The 22218-nt window shown below is 50.8% G+C and overlaps 2 protein-coding genes across 4 annotated transcripts in view; one reads left to right on the plus strand and one right to left on the minus strand.

Annotated features, from left to right (window-relative positions):
- Nucleotides 1–8388: 8388 nt before the first annotated feature.
- On the minus strand, nucleotides 8389–12221 carry BRD3OS (BRD3 opposite strand). The gene is made up of 2 exons (XM_066580269.1): nucleotides 12137–12221; nucleotides 8389–9261 (listed from the first exon to the last, which is right to left on the minus strand). Exon 2 carries the CDS (start codon nucleotides 9102–9104, stop codon nucleotides 8853–8855), a length of 252 nt encoding a protein of 83 aa, XP_066436366.1. The 5' UTR covers nucleotides 9105–9261; nucleotides 12137–12221; the 3' UTR covers nucleotides 8389–8852.
- Nucleotides 12222–21272: 9051 nt separating this feature from the next.
- Nucleotides 21273–22218, plus strand: part of VAV2 (vav guanine nucleotide exchange factor 2) — an 85819-nt gene continuing 84873 nt past the window's right edge. For 2 of the 3 annotated variants that reach the window (XM_066580257.1, XM_066580258.1), the window contains exon 1: nucleotides 21276–22150. In XM_066580257.1, coding sequence (XP_066436354.1) covers nucleotides 21947–22150 — 204 coding nt within the window. In that variant the 5' untranslated portion in view covers nucleotides 21276–21946. Of the gene's footprint in view, nucleotides 22151–22218 lie in introns of all 3 variants that reach the window. The other variant, XM_066580260.1, reaches the window with a different exon arrangement.

Raw genomic sequence — 22218 nt, forward strand, 5'->3', positions numbered from 1 at the left:
TTGTTAGCGCAAAAAATATACAGCATTTGCGCACAAAAATAGAGGATATTTAAATAATTAACTGAATTGACCATTGCAATCAATGGAAGGGAGCATGGTTGTGTGCGTGTGCATAGAGCCAGTGCCCGTTGTGCCAATGTGCTGACGCCCGTGTGACACCAGCCTAAGGGCTTATTAACATAAATGCACAGTTTACATGTGTAACCGCTGGCAGCAGAGCCCTTTGAGTTCAATGGCTTCATTCACATGAGCGTATATTGCGCGAGCATTTCTTTAGTGCAAAACAATTAGCAGTATTCTAGATCTTCCTGTGTATTAGCGCAAGAAATGACACATGCAACTAATGACAGTAATTGCCCATTGCAATCAATGGGAGCATGCTCTTCCACTGTTTTGCGTGTGCAAATAGGCATAGTGTACGCATGCAAAAAATACAGAAAAACGCAACACCCGTCACGCAAATGTGCACGTAAATGCTCCTTTTTCGCTGCTTTCAGGCTTCCTCCTCCTCAAGTCTTCATTTTTTCTGTAATGGCAGTCCGATGGATTCCTGGCCGCCAGCATGTGAGACGGAGAGCACCTCTGTCTGTCCACGAGGTTTCTGTCCCTGTTGGCCTTTGTAGAAGGATAGTAAAGCACAGTGTATTATCACTTTACTACGCTAAGACCCCCTTCACACGGGTGTATTTATGCACGCAATACGCAGAGTATAGAAGCCACTGATTTCAATAGGTTTGTTCACGCGCATATTGCCTGCGAATTTTAGTTGCGTAAAAGAATAAATAAATGCAGTAGGTTCTATTTTCCTGCGCATATCTACACCAAATGTCTCCATAGAAGTCAATGGGACTGTGCAAATGTATGCAAAATACGCTAGATGTGTGAAACACTGCGTAATACCGTGTTTCCCCGAAAATAAGGCACCCCCTGAAAGTTGCAGAAGTCCCAAATATAAGGCACCCCCCCCCCCCCCGATAGTAAGGCATAGTAAAGTGTGCAGGCAAGTCAAGAGGCCTGTCCCCTGCTGCCATCCCTGTTGTCTCCTACCTCCAGATGTATAGGTAGATCTGCAGACAGTCTGCTGTTATCCTGTCCCTGCTGTGCTGTCGTGAGCTCCCCTTGCTGGCTGGAAAAGTCCATACTGTACGTTCTGTTCCTGCTGTACATGTCTGCTGTGATGAGCTCCCCCTGGTGGCCGGAAGCTGCAATACCATCCCTGCTTACAGGTGGTCCAGGACCTTCTGTCTGCAGACAGGTACGTTCCTTTACAGCCCTTATTTTATGGCTCTGTGTGTGAGTCAGGCACCCTGTGTGATTCTTAAGGCTGGGTTCTCACAGAGCGTATTTCCAGCTGAAATCTCAGTTTGGCCACAGCGATAAACAGCGAGATTTCCGCCTGGAAAGCGCTGCTTCAAAACCCACGGCACTCAGCCGCTTGTTTTGAAGTGACCTGGCTGCACACTTTTCCGTTTCTCTGGCCGGTGAATCCGCACCACAACACCGGCTTCTTCCAGCTTTGCTGTGACACCCCCTGAAAATAAGATGTAGTGCATATTTGGGAGCAAAAATTAATATAAGACGCGTCTTAGTTTCGGGGAAACAGGGTAGTACAGGAAAAAGAACACATTTGGAACTCATTAGACTAATTAATTAGCCATTTTAATTGGTGCGTTTTTGCCTTGCACAAATAAACATGCCCTGCCTATGGAAAAAGTACATTAAAATATGCTGATTCTGCAAATACCCCCACACACGGACGGGGCTGCACCTGATATACTTGGGCACAACTCGCATTGGACAGCACACTGACGCCCGTCTGAGACGTCTGATGTATGAGATCTTGTAGATGTGCTAGCGGTGGCTGACAACTGGACAAGGATAAGCAGGCTGCGCTTTTTTTTTTTTTTTAAAGGCCAACTTCACCCAGGTGACCGTGGTATGTGGCTGTGAACCCCGCCCCACGTTGCGCTCCTTATCATGCAAATTTCCCGAAGATGCGAAGCATTTTCATGTCAAAACAAGCTCGCATTGCTACGAGGAAGAAGCAATACTCCGAAGGAGCCGTCAGCCGCGTCAGGAGGATCACAGAGTTTCCCCCATTGCTTTCAAGGGGAGACTGCGTGATGCTGTCCCGGTCCCATTGAAAACAATGGGTGCTGCTATGCGAGAGCCCGCAAAAGATGGAACACACCGCGATTTGTTTCCTGCGTGGCATCGCGGTCCCATGGAGGAAAACCTCGCTCATGTGTATGACCCCATTCAAAAGAATGCATCACAGAAGGGGAAATAAAAAATTAAAAACAATCACAGAAAATGGCCGTTACTTACTGGGTGAGGAGTGCATATAGATGCATCCGCTCACCATGCAGGTAGCGGACTACCAAATGGAGGAGCGAATAGCACCTGTGCAGGACACAGATAAGACATTTTCCGCTCCTCTATTTGGTAGTCTGCTACCTGCATGGTGAGAGGATGCATGTATATGCACTCCTCACTTAGTAAGTAACGGCCATTTTCTGTGATTGCGGTTTATATTATTGCAAGATTTGTGCATCTCGAAACGCACAAATCTTGTGCGACTTTGACGCCTGCGTGAAGGCTGCCAAACTGAGTTAGGCGAGAAAATCATGCACCATTTGTGTGTTGCGAGACACTCTACTGTGAACCCCATTCTTTTGAATGGGGTCATAGACATGAGCGGCAGCATCCTACCACATGCTTGGTGCTCACGGTGCGATGCGATCCTCCATCGCGGCTGATCACTACTTCCCCGAAGTGCTGTGAGGGGGTTTTGATACAAAACCGCCTAACCTCCGTCGCAAAATCGTATGTGGGTGAGCGCGATATTGGGCCGTGATTCCTGGCCCGCTCTTGCAGTCACCCGTGTACGTACACCCGTCAAATGAATGGAGGCGAGATCTCTCTGATGTTTGAACTGAAAATCGGACAGAAATCTCGTCAGTGTACAAGGAACCAAAACTCCATGACAAACCGCAGCGAATACCCTGTTTGAACATACCTTGAAAAGTAACTTCACTTTCGACATGTCCTAGAGTATCAATGGTGGTCCTGCGGCCGAGACCCCTGCCGCACCCTAGAATGACTCGGTCTGAGAGGTCTGAGTCTCACATATTGAAGGCAATAGTTCTGTCTCAATGCTGTTTTTGGCATAAAAGAGGGAAACCTGAGATGGTGGGGAGTCAAAAATGCAGTGGAAAAGGAGCTACGCCTGCCACAGACTGAGGCCATGTTGTGAAGGGTTTGTGCTTTACCTGTGCAGTCCCATACTCCTACAGATGGGGGCGCTCCAAAAAGGAAATGTCAGTACTCTAGACTGGTCCCTTTGTAAGTGATGTCTGTAAGGAGCTGCAGTTACTTTTCTAGGTGATGGCGCTCTTCTTGAAGGAGTTGCTCCCTTCCTTTTGTTATACTCCACTTTGACCCACCGAATCACGAAGGATTTGTAATTGTGATTAAACGCCGCTCAAGCGCTCTATAAGGACCAATGGGGCCTAAATCACCTTCATGCAAAATTTCTGTTCTAAAAGCCACCGGCTGCTCCTTTCAGTTTGGGCCCCGTTGTGCATACAGACATAAGACTAGGGCCACAATGGGTATGTTTCTGAACACAGGACAAACAGGGGTATTTATTATGGGGTGCAAATCCTCACTTCCATGTGCACTATAGAAAAAAACTGTCCTTAAAATTACATATTTGCAAAAATATGAAATTTTATTTTTTCTCCTCTAAATTGCATTAACTCCTGAAAAAAAACCCTCTGGGGTCAAAATACTCCTGACCCCCTCAGTGAATATATTGTGGGGCATACTTTTTAAAATGGGGATCATTTGTGGGGGTATTTAGAGATGAGCGAACGTACTCGTTTAGGGCAATCGAGCACCGCTTTTTTCGAGTAACTGACTACTTGGGCGAAAAGATTCGGGGGCGGCGTGGTGGAGTGGGGGGTAGCAGTAGAGAACAGTGGGGAGCTCTCTCTCTCTCCCCTCTGCAACCCCCGGCGCCCCCCGAATTTTTTCGCTCGAGTAGTCAGTTACTCGAAAAAAGCGGTGCTCGATTGCGATATCGCCCTAAACGAGTACGTTCGCTCATCTCTAGTATCCATCATTCTGACACCTACGAGCCTTTACAATCTTGGTTTGGTGCAGGAAAACAAAGTGTTCCTCAAAATGTTAATAATTAATGTTAAATTTGTACGTCCCCTAAATGGTTAAATAAACTAAAGTTTCTCGAATATGCTTCCAGAATAAAGTAAACAGATGGAAATATATATCTTATTTGTACAGTATGTTTGCATATAGTTGAGATATTGCAGTTGAAAATGTGAAAAAATGACAGTTTTCAAAATTTTCCCAATTTTGGTACTTTTAATAAATATACACAACTTCTATGGGTCTATTATTACCACCTTAATGAAGTACAATATGTGGTGCTCCGTAAAGGCACTCCTGTTGGTGCCACGGGTTCGCTCCGACGTGAGGATGATCTGTGGGGTGTTGGTTCTGCTGTAACTTATATGGGAAGGCCTCCGGTTGCTAAGTTCTTGTCTTCATGTGTCATTCCTGAAGTTTTTGCCCAGCACACGGGGGGCATCTTCTCCCACCCTGGAGAGCAGCCTTCCATCATGACCTCCCGTTCAGCCGGCTGTAATTTAGTGGTAGTTTAGGCTCTATTTACAAGTGTCATATTCCCATGTGAGTTACGTCCAGTTACAATAGGAACACAACTCGCACGGAAAGAGAACCCATTCATCTGATCGGGTTCGTGCACACCAGAAGTCTTTAACTCGGACAAATGGTCCGAGTTAGAAAAAAAAATTACTACAGATCCTATTTTTGTGCGACTCTCACACGAGATGCGCTGTGTGATGCGAGCTGCGCCCGAGAACCTCATGTGCCACTGACAATGCCCGGGTAACTACAGCCTTCGAGCGACCACATATATGACTTTTTGAACCCAAACCCTGCGCCAGAACTCGCTGGCTACAAGTCTGCCCTGCTGGTACAACTCTTTGAGATGGGTGCATGCACCTTCGGTTCATAAAAACGGACTGACTTTCACGGTCTCCTGGCAGTATGTGTATTTAAAAAGAAAACCCACAGACACACACGCATGTAACAGCCGTGTTCGCTGCGTTTTTTTTTTTTATGCTTCTATACTTTCATGGCGATTCTGGTTTGGGAATATGACCAACAGAGAACACGCTGCTGTCCTTTACGTGAAACATCAGTCTGCATATCTAATGATATACTAAGTAACTTTAATGGATCGGTGTGCGGTCAGTAAAAAATACAGACAGACAGTACACCCATGTAGATGGGCCCTTAGACCCCATCCACAAGGCTGCATGTCGCAGCCACCCCTGCCTCTAACTCAGGACACAGTAGTCGCTGGCTGGCGTATGCGGCAGTAGCTTTAATCTAGTCATAGTCAGCTTTGAGCGATGTTTGTGTGAATGCGACCCAACACTGTCTGCCACCGCTAGTCCTAGCGCAGGACCCCCGTACACCCCTGAAAGAAGACATGAGAACAGCGAGGAAAGGGGTGCAGTAACTTTACTGTGACTACAGCAAAATACAATAATACTAATGGTGCCAATACTCCAGCGACGTCCGGATCATCACGCTCATCGGACAGTTCGAGAAATCTCAGCGGTGTGAGACGAATAGCCGTTCCAACGGTCTGGATTCCACTGGTTCTGGGTCTTGTGAGGCGTGGGCAACTTCGCCGCTGCGGCTTTTCTGTCCGTGCCGGGTAAGGAATGGGATCCCACCGAGCGAGATCTACATCTGTGGCCAAAAGTTTTGAAGCTGACATAAATTTTGGTTTTCACAACGTTTGCTGCTTCAGTGTTTTTAGATCTTTTAAGGCTTCACACGGGAAGAGTTGTGCGCGCAATCCGCAGATAATAGAACCATTGATTTCAATGGGTTCATTCACATTTTTTTTTGTTTTGCCTACATAAAAAGAATAAGAATAAAACTCACTGTATGGGGGTGCGCACCAAAAAAACTCCATAGAAGTCTATGGGGGGGGGGTGCACAGATGTGCATGCGATATGCAAGGGGATGCGCATGATGCAGTGCAAAACCACGGGAAAAAGAACACATCTGGACCTCATTAGACTAAATAGCCTTTTAAATCATGGCGGTGTGTGCGGTGCATATGATCAGGCCCTTCGTGTGCAAACAAGTACAGTACAACGTGAAGCACGCGTGCAAACCAATCTGGTTCATAGCGCAAATATGTTGTGCTGAAGCGTGTGCATACACTTGTGCGATGGAGCTCTTAGATGCCTGATAACATGCTCCCTGACCTACCGACTGCAATCCTTGCCAGCCACCACCAACGCCCCTGCAGTCACACCGATTCTGCCGTCACATGGCTAAATGTCTGACCATTGTCTATGTGTATAGCATCCCTCACTCTCCACCCCGCCATACCGTGCACATCTCCACCTCACCATACCGTGCACATCTCCAGCCCTTTACCTTCTGTATCCCCCCACTATTTGTAGTATGTAAGCTCGTTGGAGCAGGACCCTCACCCCTACTGTTTCCATCAACTGATTACTACGTAACCGTGGTTCTGTAATTTTTGTCTTTCTGTATTCCCCGTCTCATAAGCGCTGCAAAATATGTTGGCGCTATACAAATAAATATTATTATTATATTTCAGATGGTTTAAAACTTTTATTGACAAATATATCAAGTTTAGGCAGACTGGTTATTTACAGTGTTAACCCATATTTTTTAAGACTTCTGCGGTTCACCCCAGCATGATGGATATCAGCCTCTCGGCCAAACCCTGACTGATGACAGTCCATCTTTCCTAATCAGTTCTTGCAGTTTATCACAATTTCTGTGCTTTTGTTTCTCCCCCCACTTTTTGAGGATTGACTACAGGTTCGCAATGGGATTGAGATTTGGGGACTTTCTTGGCCATGAACCCAAAATATCAATGTTTTGTTCACTGAGCCAGTTAGTGATCGCTGCTGCCTTGTGACATGGAGCTCTATCATGCTGGAAAAAGCATTGTTCACCACCAAAGTATTCATGGCAGCGTGAGCCGACTCCCTTGGATGAGCAACAACCCCACACATGAAGGTTCTCGGGATGTCATACAGGACTTGTGGTAGCGCTCACCTCATCTTCTGCAGACACTTATTCTTCCAGATGTCCCAAACAGTCTGAAGGGGCCTTCATCAGAGAAAATACTACAAGGATTGGACAGCATGAAGCGATCACCAAGTGGCTCGCTGCACAAAACATTGATATTTTGGGTCTGTGGCCAGTAAAGTCCCCAGATCTCAATCCCCTTGAACCTGTGGTCAATCCTCAAAAGTAGTTGGACAAACAGAAGCATAGAAATTGTGCTAACCTGCCAGCGCTGACTGGGAGGAGTGGTCGTCATCAGTCAGGATTTGGCCCAGAAGTTCATATCCAGCATGCCGGGGCGAAGCGCAGAAGGCTGAAGATTTTCAGTGTTAACCCATATTTTTTGAAGTCTTTGCCTAAACTTGATATATTTGTCAATAAAAGTCTAAAAACTTTTGAAAATGCTTAGAATTGTACTTCAGGTAACATTATCTGAGGCTACCTACACACGGGTGAGTGCGATATTGGGCCGGGAAACTCGTCCTGATATCGCACTTGTCAACCTGTGTTACCTGCGAATGTGAGGCGATTTTCAGGCAAGACCGCCTCGCTTCTGTGAATTTCCGACCCTCTCACGCTAGTCTCACACGCAACAGTGGAATGGACGGGTTTCCCACTGATCTATACCCATCGCACGGCAGGCGAGAGCCATGCAATGTATTTAAGGTCACATTGAAATCAATGGGCGATGCGTTTCGAGGACCGTGAAAAGATAGAACGTGCCCCAATTTTTTCCCTTGCCGTATTGCAGTCGGGGAAAGAGCCGCTCCTGTGTATGACGCCACTCAAAAGAATAAAGCAAATATTCACGAGTTTTGTGAGTCTTTATAAAGAACAAAACTTCGGCGAGATTCTCGCCCGTGTGAAACCGGCCTAAAAAAATCTAAAAATACTAAAGCAGCACCTTGCGAAAACCTAAATTTGTGTCAGTCTCCGAACCTCTGGCCCCGGCTGTATGTTATAATCAGTGGCTGAGTCAGACATCGGAAGCCCCCCTTATAATGAGGCCACGTAGAGGAGGGGATTGCATTATCTGTAATTTCCATTGTTGATTTAACCCTTCCAAAGCAGCAGAGTTGGGAGTTCAATTAAAGACCGGCTGCTGATGTCATCAATGTGTAATGAAAGCCTGATGTCGTGCCGCGTATTATTCATCTTCTACCGGTCCCTTATGTGAAGAGTCACTTCATTAGCCGTCTGCGGTTCAAGTCCTTTTTAGACGTGACCTTTATGTAGCTTCCATCGTTCCCTTAATTCTTGGCAGAAGCTGTAGTGCTGGTGTCGGATTGTGTCATCCGTATGACATCATTATACAGAGGTGTGGCCACCGGCCGGGTGGGCGGTGGAGTGGGTGCGGCCCCTCTATGTGCCCCAGCTGGAGTGGGTTCGGCCCCTCTATGTGCCCCAGCTGGAGTGGGTGCGGCCCCTCTATGTGCCCCAGCTGGAGGGGGTGCGGCTCCTCTATGTGCCCCAGCTGGAGGGGGTGCGGCCCCTTCTATGTGCCCCGATCGGCTTCAGACTCTCATACGTGATGATGATTTTGTGTTACACACCATATGGGCGCTCGGCACGTTCTCTATTCCTGTGACGGCTGCCCGCATGCGACAGATCATCTATAGTGAATACAACGATGAATGAGGGATTAGGAAGTCGCCGACTGACGATACGTAACACTGTCACATGACCGTGCAGAACTTGGACTGTCCGGTGTCCCGAGAGATGCTGTTCTTATCTCGGACCAGGATGGACTGGTTCCCGTACTGGGAGTACCACATGCTCTGACTGCGGTTCAGGTAGGTACCTGGGGGGGCCGTCTCCAACCTGTGCTGCTGCTGTTGCCAGATAAGCAATGAGGTATCACGGTATCTCAGCCGGGCGTAGCCCTCCGACAGGGCCTTCTCCGCCAGTGGCACTCGCCCCATGCTCATTGTGGATCAACACTCCTAGGAACCTTCTAGAAGCTTCTGTCCATCACCCTGAGGATTTGGAAGCTTTAGGATCAAACTCATATTACCGCACGGACCCCACAAACAGCACAGGGAGCCGGAGCCGGCAACGGATCCGCGTCAGTGTAAATCACATGACCTGCGAGAAAAGAGACGGTTACCAGGAATAATCCAAACAATGTACCATAGTCACTCAAATACCAACGTGTCATTATCCGGCCCCCCAGTCCATCCCCCGTATTGTCAGCCCGTGTCCTCAGTTCCCTCAACCCTCCAGTGTCTGCATGCGCTTGTCCCCCCCATGTTGTCGCAGTCCTGTCCCCCCTCAAGCGTCAGCGTGTCGCAGTCCTGTCCCCCCTCAAGTGTCAGCGTGTCGCAGTCCTGTCCCGCCCCCAAGCGGCAGCGTGTCGCAGTCCTGTCCCGCCCTCAAGCGGCAGCGTGTCGCAGTCCTGTTCCGCCCTCAAGCGGCAGCGTGTCGCAGTCCTGTCCCCCCCTCAAGCGGCAGCGTGTCGCAGTCCTGTCCCCCCCTCAAGCGGCAGCGTGTCGCAGTCCTGTCCCGCCCTCAAGTGGCAGCGTGTCGCAGTCCTGTCCCGCCCTCAAGTGGCGTGTCGCAGTCCTGTCCCGCCCTCAAGTGGCAGCGTGTCGCAGTCCTGTCCCCCCCTCAAGCGGCAGCGTGTCGCAGTCCTGTCCCGCCCTCAAGTGGCAGCGTGTCGCAGTCCTGTCCCGCCCTCAAGTGGCGTGTCGCAGTCCTGTCCCGCCCTCAAGTGGCAGCGTGTCGCAGTCCTGTCCCCCCCTCAAGCGGCAGCGTGTCGCAGTCCTGTCCCGCCCTCAAGTGGCAGCGTGTCGCAGTCCTGTCCCGCCCTCAAGTGGCGTGTCGCAGTCCTGTCCCGCCCTCAAGTGGCAGCGTGTCGCAGTCCTGTCCCCCCCTCAAGCGGCAGCGTGTCGCAGTCCTGTCCCGCCCTCAAGTGGCAGCGTGTCGCAGTCCTGTCCCGCCCTCAAGTGGCGTGTCGCAGTCCTGTCCCGCCCTCAAGTGGCAGCGTGTCGCAGTCCTGTCCCCCTACAAGCGTTAGCGTGCCTCGGTCCTGTCCCCCCCACAATCGTCAGCGTGTCGTGGTCCTGTCCCCCCTCAAGCGTCAGCGTGACAGTCCTACCCCCCCTCAAGTATCAGCATGTGACAGTCCTGTCCGCCCCCCAAGCATCAGCATGTCGCAGTCCTGTCGCTCCTCAAGTATCAGCATGTCAGTCCTGTCCCCCCTCAAGTATCAGCATGTGACAGGCCTGTCCCCCCTCAAATATCAGCATGTGACAGTCCTGTACCCCCTCAAGTATCTGCATGTGACAATCCTGCCCCCCTCAAGTATCTGCGTGTCTCAGTCCTGTCCCCACTAAAGCATCAGCGTGTTGCAGTCCTGTACCTCCTCAAGTATCAGAGTGTCACAGTCCTGTCCTCCCTCAAGTATCAGAGTGTCGCAGTCCTGTCCCCCCTCAAGTATCAGCGTGTCACAGTCCTGTCCTCCATCAAGTATCAGACTGTCGCAGTCCTGTCCCCCTCAAGTATCAGAGCGTCATAGTCCTGTCCCCTCTCGAATATCAGAGTGTCGAAGTCCTGTCTCCTCTCAAGCATAAGCGTGTCACAGTCCTGTCCCCCCTCAAGTATCAGCGTGTCGCAGTCCTGTCCCCCCTCAAGTATCAGCATGTCGCAGTTCTGTCCCCCCTCAAGTATCAGAGTGTCATAGTCCTGTCCCCTCTCGAATATCAGTGTCGCAGTCCTGTCCCCTCTCAAGCATAAGCGTGTCACAGTCCTGTCCCCCCTCAAGTATCAGTGTCGCAGTCCTGTCCCCCCTCAAGTATCAGCGTGTCGCAGTCCTGTCCCCCCTCAAGTATCAGAGTGTCATAGTCCTGTCCCCTCTCGAATATCAGTGTCGCAGTCCTGTCCCCCCTCAAGTGTCAGCGTGACAGTCCTGCCCCCCCTCAAGTATCAGCGGGTCGCAGTCCTGTCCCCCCTCAAGTATCAGCATGTGACAGTCCTGTCCGCCCCCCAAGCATCAGCGTGTCGCACTCCTGTTGCTCCTCAAGTATCAGCGTGTCACAGTCCTGTCCCCCCTCAAGTATCAGCATGTGACAGTCCTGTCCCCCCTCAAGTATCAGCATGTGACAGTCCTGTACCCCCTCAAGTATCTGCATGTGACAATCCTGCCCCCCTCAAGTATCTGCGTGTCTCAGTCCTGTCCCCACTAAAGCATCAGCGTGTTGCAGTCCTGTACCTCCTCAAGTATCAGAGTGTCGCAGTCCTGCCCTCCCTCAAGTATCAGAGTGTCGCAGTCCTGTCCCCCCTCAAGTATCAGTGTCATAGTCCTGTCGCCTCTCGAATATCAGTGTCGCACTCCTGTCCCCTCTCAAGCATAAGCGTGTCACAGTCCTGTCCCCCCTTAAGTATCAGCGGGTCGCTGTCCTGTCCCCCATCAAGTATCAGCATGTGACAGGCCTGTCCCCCCTCAAGTATCAGCATGTGACAGTCCTGTACCCCCTCAAGTATCTGCATGTGACAGTCCTGTACCCCCTCAAGTATCTGCATGTGACAGTCCTGTACCCCCTCAAGTATCTGCATGTGACAATCCTGCCCCCCTCAAGTATCTGCGTGTCTCAGTCCTGTCCCCCCTCAAGTATCAGCGTGTCACAGTCCTGTCCCCTCTCGACTATCAGCGTGTCACAGTCTTGTCCCCTCTCGAGTATCAGCGTGTCTCAGTCCTGTCCCCACTCAACCATCAGCGTGTCGCAGTCCTGTCCCCCCTCAAGCATAAGCGTGTTGCAGTTCTGTCCCCCTCGAGTATCAGCCAGTCACAGTCCAGTCCCCCCTCAAGTATCTGCGTGTCATTGCTTGGTCCCCGGGTATTTATTCTCTCTGCCCGTCATGCAGCCGCCCCTGCAGCGCCCTCCGGCGGACATGTTTCTCCCCGGTTACAGGCTGGCCAGGCCTGACATGCTCTCGTTGTCTCCCGCATCCCGCCGCTCACCTCCCAGTCACTAGGGTTCCCGCAACCATAGCAACAGCGCCCGTACTGCGGCGTCTCCTGAAAATCACTCCCCGGAACACTATACATCGTCACTAAGGTTCCGCCCTGTGCGCGCCGATATATGTCCCCTGTAATGCGGGTTGCCACCTCCGCTACATGTCACGTCAGGGGGTCGTGAGGCCTGAGGAGACCCCGGGGGTTACAGGCTTCCTGTGTGAGATGTAAGGAGGACAAAGATGACCGTGATGAGCTACAGAGAGATGTGCGAGCTTAGATACATCAGCAGCAGACAGTGTGATGGGGTTAGATACATCAGCAGCCGACAGTAGGATGGGGTTAGATACATCAGCAGCAGACAGTAAGATTGGGTTAGATACATCAGCAGCAGACAGTAGGATGGGGTTAGATACATCAGCAGCAGACAATGGGATGGGGTTAGATACATCAGCAGCAGGCAGTAGGATAGGATTAGATACATCAGCAGCAGACAATGGGATGGGGTTAGATACATCAGCAGCAGACAGTAGGATGGGCTTGGATACATCAGCAGCAGACAGTAGGATGGGGTTAGATACATCAGCAGCAGACAGTAGGATGGGGTTAGATACATCAGCAGCAGACAGTAGGATGGGGTTAGATACATCAGCAGCAGACAGTAGGATAGGCTTAGATACATCAGCAGCAGACAGTAAGATGGGCTTGGATACATCAGCAGCAGACAGTGGGATGGGGTTAGATACATCAGCAGCAGACAGTGGGATGGGGTTGGATACATCAGCAGCAGACAGTAGGATGGGGTTAGATACATCAGCAGCAGACAGTAGGATAGGCTTAGATACATCAGCAGCAGACAGTAAGATGGGCTTGGATACATCAGCAGCAGACAGTGGGATGGGGTTAGATACATCAGCAGCAGACAGTGGGATGGGGTTGGATACATCAGCAGCAGACAGTAGGATGGGTTAGATACATCAGCAGCAGACAGTAGGATGGGGTTAGATACATCAGCAGCAGACAGTGGGATGGGGTTGGATACATCAGCAGCAGACAGTGGGATGGGGTTGGATACATCAGCAGCAGACAGTGGGATGGGGTTAGATACATCAGCAGCAGGCAGTAGGATGGGGTTAGATACATCAGCAGCAGACAGTAGGATGGGCTTGGATACATCAGCAGCAGACAGTAGGATGGGGTTAGATACATCAGCAGCAGACAGTAGGATGGGGTTAGATACATCAGCAGCAGACAGTAGGATGGGGTTAGATACATCAGCAGCAGACAGTAGGATGGGGTTAGATACATCAGCAGCAGACAGTAGGATGGGGTTAGATACATCAGCAGCAGACAGTAGGATGGGGTTAGATACATCAGCAGCAGACAGTAGGATGGGGTTAGATACATCAGCAGCAGGCAGTAGGATAGGATTAGATACATCAGCAGCAGACAGTAGGATCGGGTTAGATACACCAGCAGCAGACAATGGGATGGGGTTAAATACATCAGCAGCAGACAGTGGGATAGGCTTAGATACATCAGCAGCAGACAGTAAGATGGGCTTGGATACATCAGCAGCAGACAGTGGGATGGGGTTAGATACATCAGCAGCAGACAGTGGGATGGGGTTAGATACATCAGCAGCAGACAGTAGGATGGAGTTAGATACATCAGCAGCAGACAGTAAGATGGGCTTGGATACATCAGCAGCAGACAGTGGGATGGGGTTAGATACATCAGCAGCAGACAGTGGGATGGGGTTAGATACATCAGCAGCAGACAGTGGGATGGGGTTAGATACATCAGCAGCAGACAGTGGGATGGAGTTAGATACATCAGCAGCAGACAGTGGGATGGGGTTAGATACATCAGCAGCAGACAGTGGGATGAGGTTAGATACATCAGCAGCAGACAGTAGGATAGGGTTAGATACATCAGCAGCAGACAGTGGGATGGGGTTAGATACATCAGCAGCAGACAATGGGATGGGGTTAAATACATCAGCAGCAGACAGTGGGATGGGGTTAGATACATCAGCAGCAGACAGTAAGATGGGCTTGGATACATCAGCAGCAGACAGTGGGATGGGGTTGGATACATCAGCAGCAGACAGTAGGATGGGTTAGATACATCAGCAGCAGACAGTAGGATGGGGTTAGATACATCAGCAGCAGACAGTGGGATGGGGTTGGATACATCAGCAGCAGACAGTGGGATGGGGTTAGATACATCAGCAGCAGGCAGTAGGATGGGGTTAGATACATCAGCAGCAGACAGTAGGATGGGCTTGGATACATCAGCAGCAGACAGTAGGATGGGGTTAGATACATCAGCAGCAGGCAGTAGGATGGGGTTAGATACATCAGCAGCAGACAGTAGGATGGGGTTAGATACATCAGCAGCAGACAGTGGGATGGGATTAGATACATCAGCAGCAGACAGTGGGATGGGGTTAGATACATCAGCAGCAGACAGTGGGATGGGATTAGATACATCAGCAGCAGACAGTAGGATGGTGTTAGATACATCAGCAGCAGACAGTAAGATGGGGTTAGATACATCAGCAGCAGACAGTAGGATGGGCTTGGATACATCAGCAGCAGACAGTGGGATGGGCTTGGATACATCAGCAGCAGACAGTGGGATGGGCTTGGATACATCAGCAGCAGACAGTAGGATGGGGTTAGATACATCAGCAGCAGACAGTGGGATGGGATTAGATACATCAGCAGCAGACAGTAGGATGGGCTTGGATACATCAGCAGCAGACAGTAGGATGATGTTGGATACATCAGCAGCAGACAGTAGGATGGGTTTGGATACATCCGCAGCAGATAGTGGGATGGGATTAGATACATCAGCAGCAGACAGTGTGATGGAGTTAGATACATCAGCGGCAGACAGTATTATGGTGTTGGATACATCAGCAGCAGACAGTAAGATGGGGTTAGATACATCAGCAGCAGACAGTAGGATGGGGTTAGATACATCAGCAGCAGACAGTGGGATGGGATTAGATACATCAGCAGCAGACAGTAGGATGGGCTTGGATACATCAGCAGCAGACAGTAGGATAGGGTTAGATACATCAGCAGCAGACAGTGGGATGGGGTTAGATACATCAGCAGCAGACAGTAGGATGGGGTTAGATACATCAGCAGCAGACAGTGGGATGAGGTTAGATACATCAGCAGCAGACAGTAGGATAGGGTTAGATACATCAGCAGCAGACAGTGGGATGAGGTTAGATACATCAGCAGCAGACAGTAGGATAGGGTTAGATACATCAGCAGCAGACAGTGGGATGGGGTTAGATACATTATCAGGTATATCACACGGAATAGGATTAGATACACAGGAAGAAATCTACTGTGACCGACATTTCCAGCGCCGGTCTTCGTATAATATCCGCCGGCGCATGACGCGACTAATAGATGACGATACGCATGAATCTTGGTATATTAAGCGCCCAGAGGTCCGTGCCCGCTGTAGGAGCGGACGCAGATTTCTGGTGTTATTTACGCCAGTTTCTGGTGTAAATTACGCAGCGATCTGGCGGTCTGCAGCGGTCACGCCCCTCCTGACAAGATTTACCCACTTTTCACAAAAGCAGAAAAGCTGGTACACAGAAGTCACAAAATTTTGGCGAAAGGAAGACTTGCGCCAAAATTTCCGACTTTTCCAAGCCAAAATTCTACTTTAATTGTCCCTGCTGCCTGTTTCTACGCTGTGTGTAGCGCCACCCTCAGGCAGGTTCACAGCTCCCCTGCGCGGTTGTCACATTGTGGTGGTGAGTGCATTCGTGTAATGTGGCAGATTTGGGGCGTTGGGTGCTGCAGTTATAGGGCGATATTTCGTCTTACCCAGCTTAGAATCTGGAGCAGCGGATTCGTGAGAGCGCAGCGTCACCTCTCTACTGGCGGCCATATTGGTTATTCGCCAGCTGTCTGGGAATCAGATGGGAGTCGGTGACGTTTATTTACTCTCAGGCCGGCTCACCCGACCGAATCGCAATATGCTGCATAAATATCGTAGCGTCTTACCTGCGTAAGGAATTGCGTTCCCTGCGTATGTACGGCATATTTTATGCACACAAAAACGAGCGCAAGCAGGGAATGACCCGCTGCTCTCTCTACATCGGGGATGCCAGCTTGCCCTATGCCCTTTTATTTGGCGTTCCCCTCCTGGTAATCGGAGCGACTGCTGTGCCAAATGACAGGACAGTCCTGCGTGAGTCCGCTCGTATCGAAAGCCGCCATGGCGTCTATGTAATGGCCTCCACAGACAACGGCTCGGGTGGGTCGGGGGACCCCGGAGGCTCCTGCACCGTCCGTCCGCCTACAACTTCCTGGTTTCTTTTTTTAACTTCCTTCTCATGTCTCCTAGTAACATGCGTAAAAAATGGCGCACATACGTAACGTAATTGCGTATGGACTGCCTTCCGACGCACCCATAGAGAACAATAGGACTCTTACGCGGAAAAATAGAACATGCTGCGTTCCTTGTAGGTCGTTCGCCGCATTTTCCTCCCTAATACAGTGAATGTAGAACGCCCGCCCCAGTGCCTGATGGGAGTTGTAGTTTTCTGCCTTTCTTGTGGAAGACACTTACCTCCTGCCCCCAGGGAACAAACAAGCCGGTCAGTTGCCACTAGTGTGTGCGGTCAGGGATCTACGCCAATCATCCGATCACACGTCCGCCACCTGAAGTGATTGATTACCGCGCCAACACTCCCATGGAGCCACCTACCTCTTCCTTCTGTGGGGTTCCCGTCTTATTTGTCTGTGGGACCCTTATCCTGCTTTGGGGATGACAGCTTGTAGGCGCTGATGGCTTTCTGCCATAGATATAGCCTGCAACCGGTCTATCTCCCTCTCCAGCATGGAACTACAACTCCCAGCATGCACTGAGAGCCACAAGATGTTGGTAAACAAATCTTTTGCCCCATTAGTGTCTCTTGCCATTGAATGGATGTGACTTGGCACAGCAGCTTATTCACCACTAGATGGCGGCAAATAGTAAGTTTTGCTTGCTGGAGCCTTCATTCACTGCAGGGGCGGTTATCACAGTCCTGCAGTTTTGGGGTTCCCCCATATTAATCTCTGGCTTGTTTTCAGCAGGGTGTATCACAGTCTGTGAATTAACCCTTCTTGGCGCTGCGTCGTGCCCACTACCTGTTACTCTCCAGGTATCACTGATCCAAACAGGTTTTTTCAGCACGGCTATAAGGGAGCAGGTTTCCTTAAAACTACGGTAGTTCCATGTGATCAGCTGGGGCCACTGACCATAGCTGTGTCCTAATAGAGCAGAGCTGCAATGTAAAGCATGAGGGAGGGTCAGAGCAGCACCCTGAGCCTCTGGATAAGACAGGATATTCGCGGAATTTGATCTGTGAATATGCTGAATATTCACGGACTGAAAACCACCTCTTCCCTCCCGTATTTCAGCGCTTCTGCAGGTTTTTTACGCAGGTTTCCTGCATATTCGTACCGTCCTATTCACTTCTATGGCCTATTTCGATGCGTAATACGTACAAATAGGACATGCTGCATATCTGTCAGGCGAATGAAAATCACGTGAAATATAAACAGATGTGAATGAACCCATTGTAATTGATGGGTTCTATTCACTGCATGTTACGCTGCGTGTGAATCAGCCCTATCTCAGACTCCTATATCACTGTACCCCAATGGCGTCGGGGGATCAGTAGCCATTTCAAATAGTAAATGGATCACAGCACACGTAAACCCTGTGTATCTCCAGGGAAGATATTCCACTCCAAGAGGTGCTCGCTCTCAAAAGTCCTGGATCCTGGACCGTATTCCAAATAGCAAAGAAGAGTAGATAAGAGCAGCACTCAGGGGTTAATTCCAGAGAAACTTTATTGCCCACAACGTTTCAACTCAGAAGAGTCTTTGTCAAGTGCAGGGGGATCAGTAGCCATCGCAGCCCCGGTGGTGGGGACATATACACTCCCCTACCAGAAGTAATTGGGCACCTGAGCAAGAATACCAAATTTATTTACTGTTTTTTTTTGCTGTTTTTTTAATAAATATCTATTTTCTGCCGCCATCTTCTGACCGCCATAACGTTTTTCCCTTCCCGTTGATTGGCTTGTGGGAGGTGCTGGGGTTCATTTTGGTACCATATTGGACTTGATACAACTCTTTGATTGCTTTTTATTAGATTTCATTTTTTGGAGACGCGGTGATCGAAAAAAAAGCGCAATTCTGGTGTCGTGTATTTTTTTCCTATTGTGCGGGATAAATCATGTCATATTTTGGTAGATTGTTCTTTTACGGACCCGGCCGTATTAAAGGTTTTTTTTTTAATTCTAAATACAGGAAGTAAGGAGTTAAACTTTTAATATCCTATTTTTTACAATAATAAAAAAAAACATTTTTCGCGTCTTTTCTTTTTTTCTCCGTCCCCATACGGCGTCTCTGTCGGCTACCAGCCCATCGTAATGGGCAGAAGTACATGGTAGCCCGGGGGCCTTTAGAAGACCTCATTGTGGTGGTGGTGGGTGTTTGGGACCCCCGAACACTGATTGAGGCGTTTAAAGGGTTAACAGCCGCGGTGGGTGTGAACTGAGATCGCGGCTATTGCAGCCGGGGGTCAGCTGTCACCGGCCATGTATGGAGCGGACTGCGCCATATTAACCCCGTGACCTTAGGATGTACTTATACCTTGTTGGGCGCTAATGCCAAGTGAAACCGTTGGTCGTTATTCAGAGCAAATCCACGATTTTCGAGCTCTGTCCGTTTAGCGCCTCATCGCAGTGATGGGGTGCGCTAAAACACGTTGTCGACCGCAGCGAAATCGCGGTGCTTTACCGTGTTCATGTGTGAGGGAGGCCGCAGTGCTGCAATACAGGCTACAGAGTGGTAGCAGATAGCGCCGCCTCCTGTCTAGTGGGCGGCGCTGGTAATTGCAGGTGTGGCTTCCATTAGGCTGGACCTTCATGAGCGATATTCCGCCACGGAGAAGCACTAATGTCACCGCCATTTTCCACCTAGGTTCATCGCGGAGAATCGTGGCATGCTGCGATTTTTAGACACAAGCGGTTTTCCGCTCGTGTATATTGGGCTGCGCTCTCCATAGTTATCCTATAGAAGCCACGGATCACGCCATGACAAATCGCCCGTGGACAGCCGGCCTAAATTTGCTCATGTGCGTGAACCTTTAGGGCTAATGCCCACGAAACCTGGTGGGAATCCGCGCCATTATCCCGCAGCTATTAGGCTCTATTCAACCTAATAGCTCAACGTTCACGCTGCGCAATTCTACCGCCGGATCCGGCAGCGTGAAAGAAACCGCGGCATGTTCTAAGAACGCGTGGCCGGCTGCCAGCGCAGTTCTGCGCATGTACGCCAGCCGGGACTCTAATAACAACCACCACAAAGATTGTTACCAACAATAACACTATGTAAGGGCCAAATAAACCCCCAGACCGGGGCCACGTAATACCACCATAGCGGTGCTAAAAAAAACCCAACATAATGACCCCCCCCTCCATACAGTGACCATATGGTAGATATCAGCTCTATAGACCATCTGACTACAGGACTCTTATATACAGTGATGTCCTCTCTGGACTGGAGCCGTTTGACTTTCCCTTTTCTTCTGCATTTGGCCCAGACCGCCATGATAGCTTCTCCCTTTTCTTCTCCATTTGGCCCAGACCACCATGATAGCTTCTCCATGCCACAGTTTGTCTCTGTGGAATTTGACACACAGACATACTTGACTCCTCATTGTTTCATCCCCATTACATAATCCCGCTATCCATAGTGCCCCTCAGTATTAGTATCACCACCACCTTGACTGTGGTTTATATTTTGCGTTATTCTTTAATCTCTGCCCCTCCGCCGCCTCAGACCCGACCGCCCACCGCTAATCTCCATGGTTGGTTGAATGGGCGATCTGCTCCTGTACAAATGCCTGTTTTGGCGGTCGCCTCTCGCCATGGCAGGTTCAGGCCGCTCCGGCGGCGACACGGCAGAAGGGAACTTTGTCAGTTTTCACTAGTTGTAGTGCTGAAGTATAATGAAAGCTGCGCTGCTATTGGTTGCTAGGGGCAACAGGACAGTTTTCCTAAATCTGCTCCCCACTCTTCGTCCAGACTATATATATACCCGGTAGACTGATGGCTACACCGACCATACTGCTGGATTACGGGGGAAGATATTCCCCTGCACACTTCCCGCCCACATAACATCTCCGGCTCCATCCCTCATGTCCCCCACGGCCCCGTGCCAGGTTACAAGCTGTTTCCTGCTGGTATCAGCCCTGCAGCCCCTCCTCCCCGTTGATGATGATGATGATGATGACTACAGGCCGCGGTTATAATCTCGGAGCCGTCCCCTCCCACCACAGTCGCTCAGCTCTGGCTCCTCCCTAACCCCGCCCTCTCACTGACTCCTCCCCGTGGGCGCGGCTCCGGTTGGCTGCGGGGACGCGCAGTGAATCAGATTCTGAGCCCGGGACGGAGCCGCTGCTCACCGCTCCATTGTGTGCACGATGCCGGAACCGGCCGCGGGGTCCTGCCGGGACTAGAGACGGTACCGAGGAGGGTAGAGCCGGGGAGCCCTCCAGCACAGCCCGCACCCCACATATATACTGCTGCTCTGCTACACACCGCTCGCACGTCACACCGCAGACATATACTGCACTACTCCACATCCAGCCTGCACCCCGCGAGCTCCACACTGCACCCCAATGTACACTGCAACCAAGAGGTAATCGCAGCCACACTGCCCCCTCCGTGCACCCCAAAGACACACACACATTACACCCTTTATATTAGCATTGTGCACCCTCTAGAAAAGCCCCATGTACACACTGCACCCCTGATATACACTGCACCCCTGATATACACTGCACCCCTGATATACACTGCACCCCCCAGACACCCCATCTGCACCCCTGATATACACTGCACCCCCAGACACCCCATCTGCACCCCTGATATACACTGCGCCCCCCAGACACCCCATCTGCACCCCTGATATACACTGCACCCCCAGACACCCCATCTGCACCCCTGATATACACTGCGCCCCCCAGACACCCCATCTGCACACTGCACCCCTGATATACACTGCACCCCCAGACACCCCATCTGCACACTGCACCCCCAGACACCCCATCTGCACACTGCACCCCTGATATACACTGCACCCTCCCGGACACCCCATCTGCACACTGCACCCCTGATATACACTGCACCCCCCAGACACCCCATCTGCACACTGAAGACACCCCTCATCTGCATACTGTACCGCTGATACACAGTGCACCCTCTGGACACCCCCATCTATATACTGCACCCCCCAGACACCCCATCTGCACTCTGAAGACACCATCTGCATACTGCACCCCTGATACACACTGCACCCTCTGGACACCCCCATCTACACACTGCACCCCCTAGACACTATCTGCATACTGCACCCCCCCCCCAGACACCCCATCTACATACTGCATACCTGATACACTCTGCACCCCCTAGACACCCCATCTGCATACTGCACCCTTAATACACACTGCACCCTCCATACTGCCTCATCTGCACACTGCACCCACCAGGCACCCCCATCTGCGCACTGCACTTACCAGACACCCCCATCTGCACCTCCCCAGACACCCCATCTGCATACTGCACCCCTTATACACACTGCACCCTCCAGACACCCCCATCTGCACACTGCACCTTCTGGATACCCCAGCTGCACCCCTGATATACACTGCACCCTCCAGATGTATGCCATGAGGTGCCCGGCTGTGTGACCCTGCCCACTGCGTGCTGCCAGCATGGAAGAGTGGAGGCAGTGTGGCCGCTGGCTAATAGACTGTAAGGTGCTGCCCGCTGACCACCGGGTGGTTTGGCCCTCTGCAGTGGTGTTTGACTTGGCCCAGGCTCTCCGCGATGGCGTCCTGCTGTGCCAGCTGCTCCATAACCTGTCACCGGGATCCGTGGACCTCAAGGACATCAACTTCAGGCCTCAGATGTCTCAGGTACAGGGAGGGGGTCTGTCCTGGGGTGGGGGGCGCCTGTCTTTGTGTCAGCTGGCCGCATGGTGGCT

Source organism: Eleutherodactylus coqui, chromosome 10 (assembly GCF_035609145.1).
Source record: "Eleutherodactylus coqui strain aEleCoq1 chromosome 10, aEleCoq1.hap1, whole genome shotgun sequence".
Classification (NCBI taxonomy): domain Eukaryota; kingdom Metazoa; phylum Chordata; class Amphibia; order Anura; family Eleutherodactylidae; genus Eleutherodactylus; species Eleutherodactylus coqui.

Excerpts from the sequence above, each read along its gene's own strand:
- BRD3OS (XM_066580269.1), bottom strand. The coding sequence starts at position 9,104 with ATGAGCATGGGGCGAGTGCCACTGGCGGAGAAGGCCCTGTCGGAGGGC.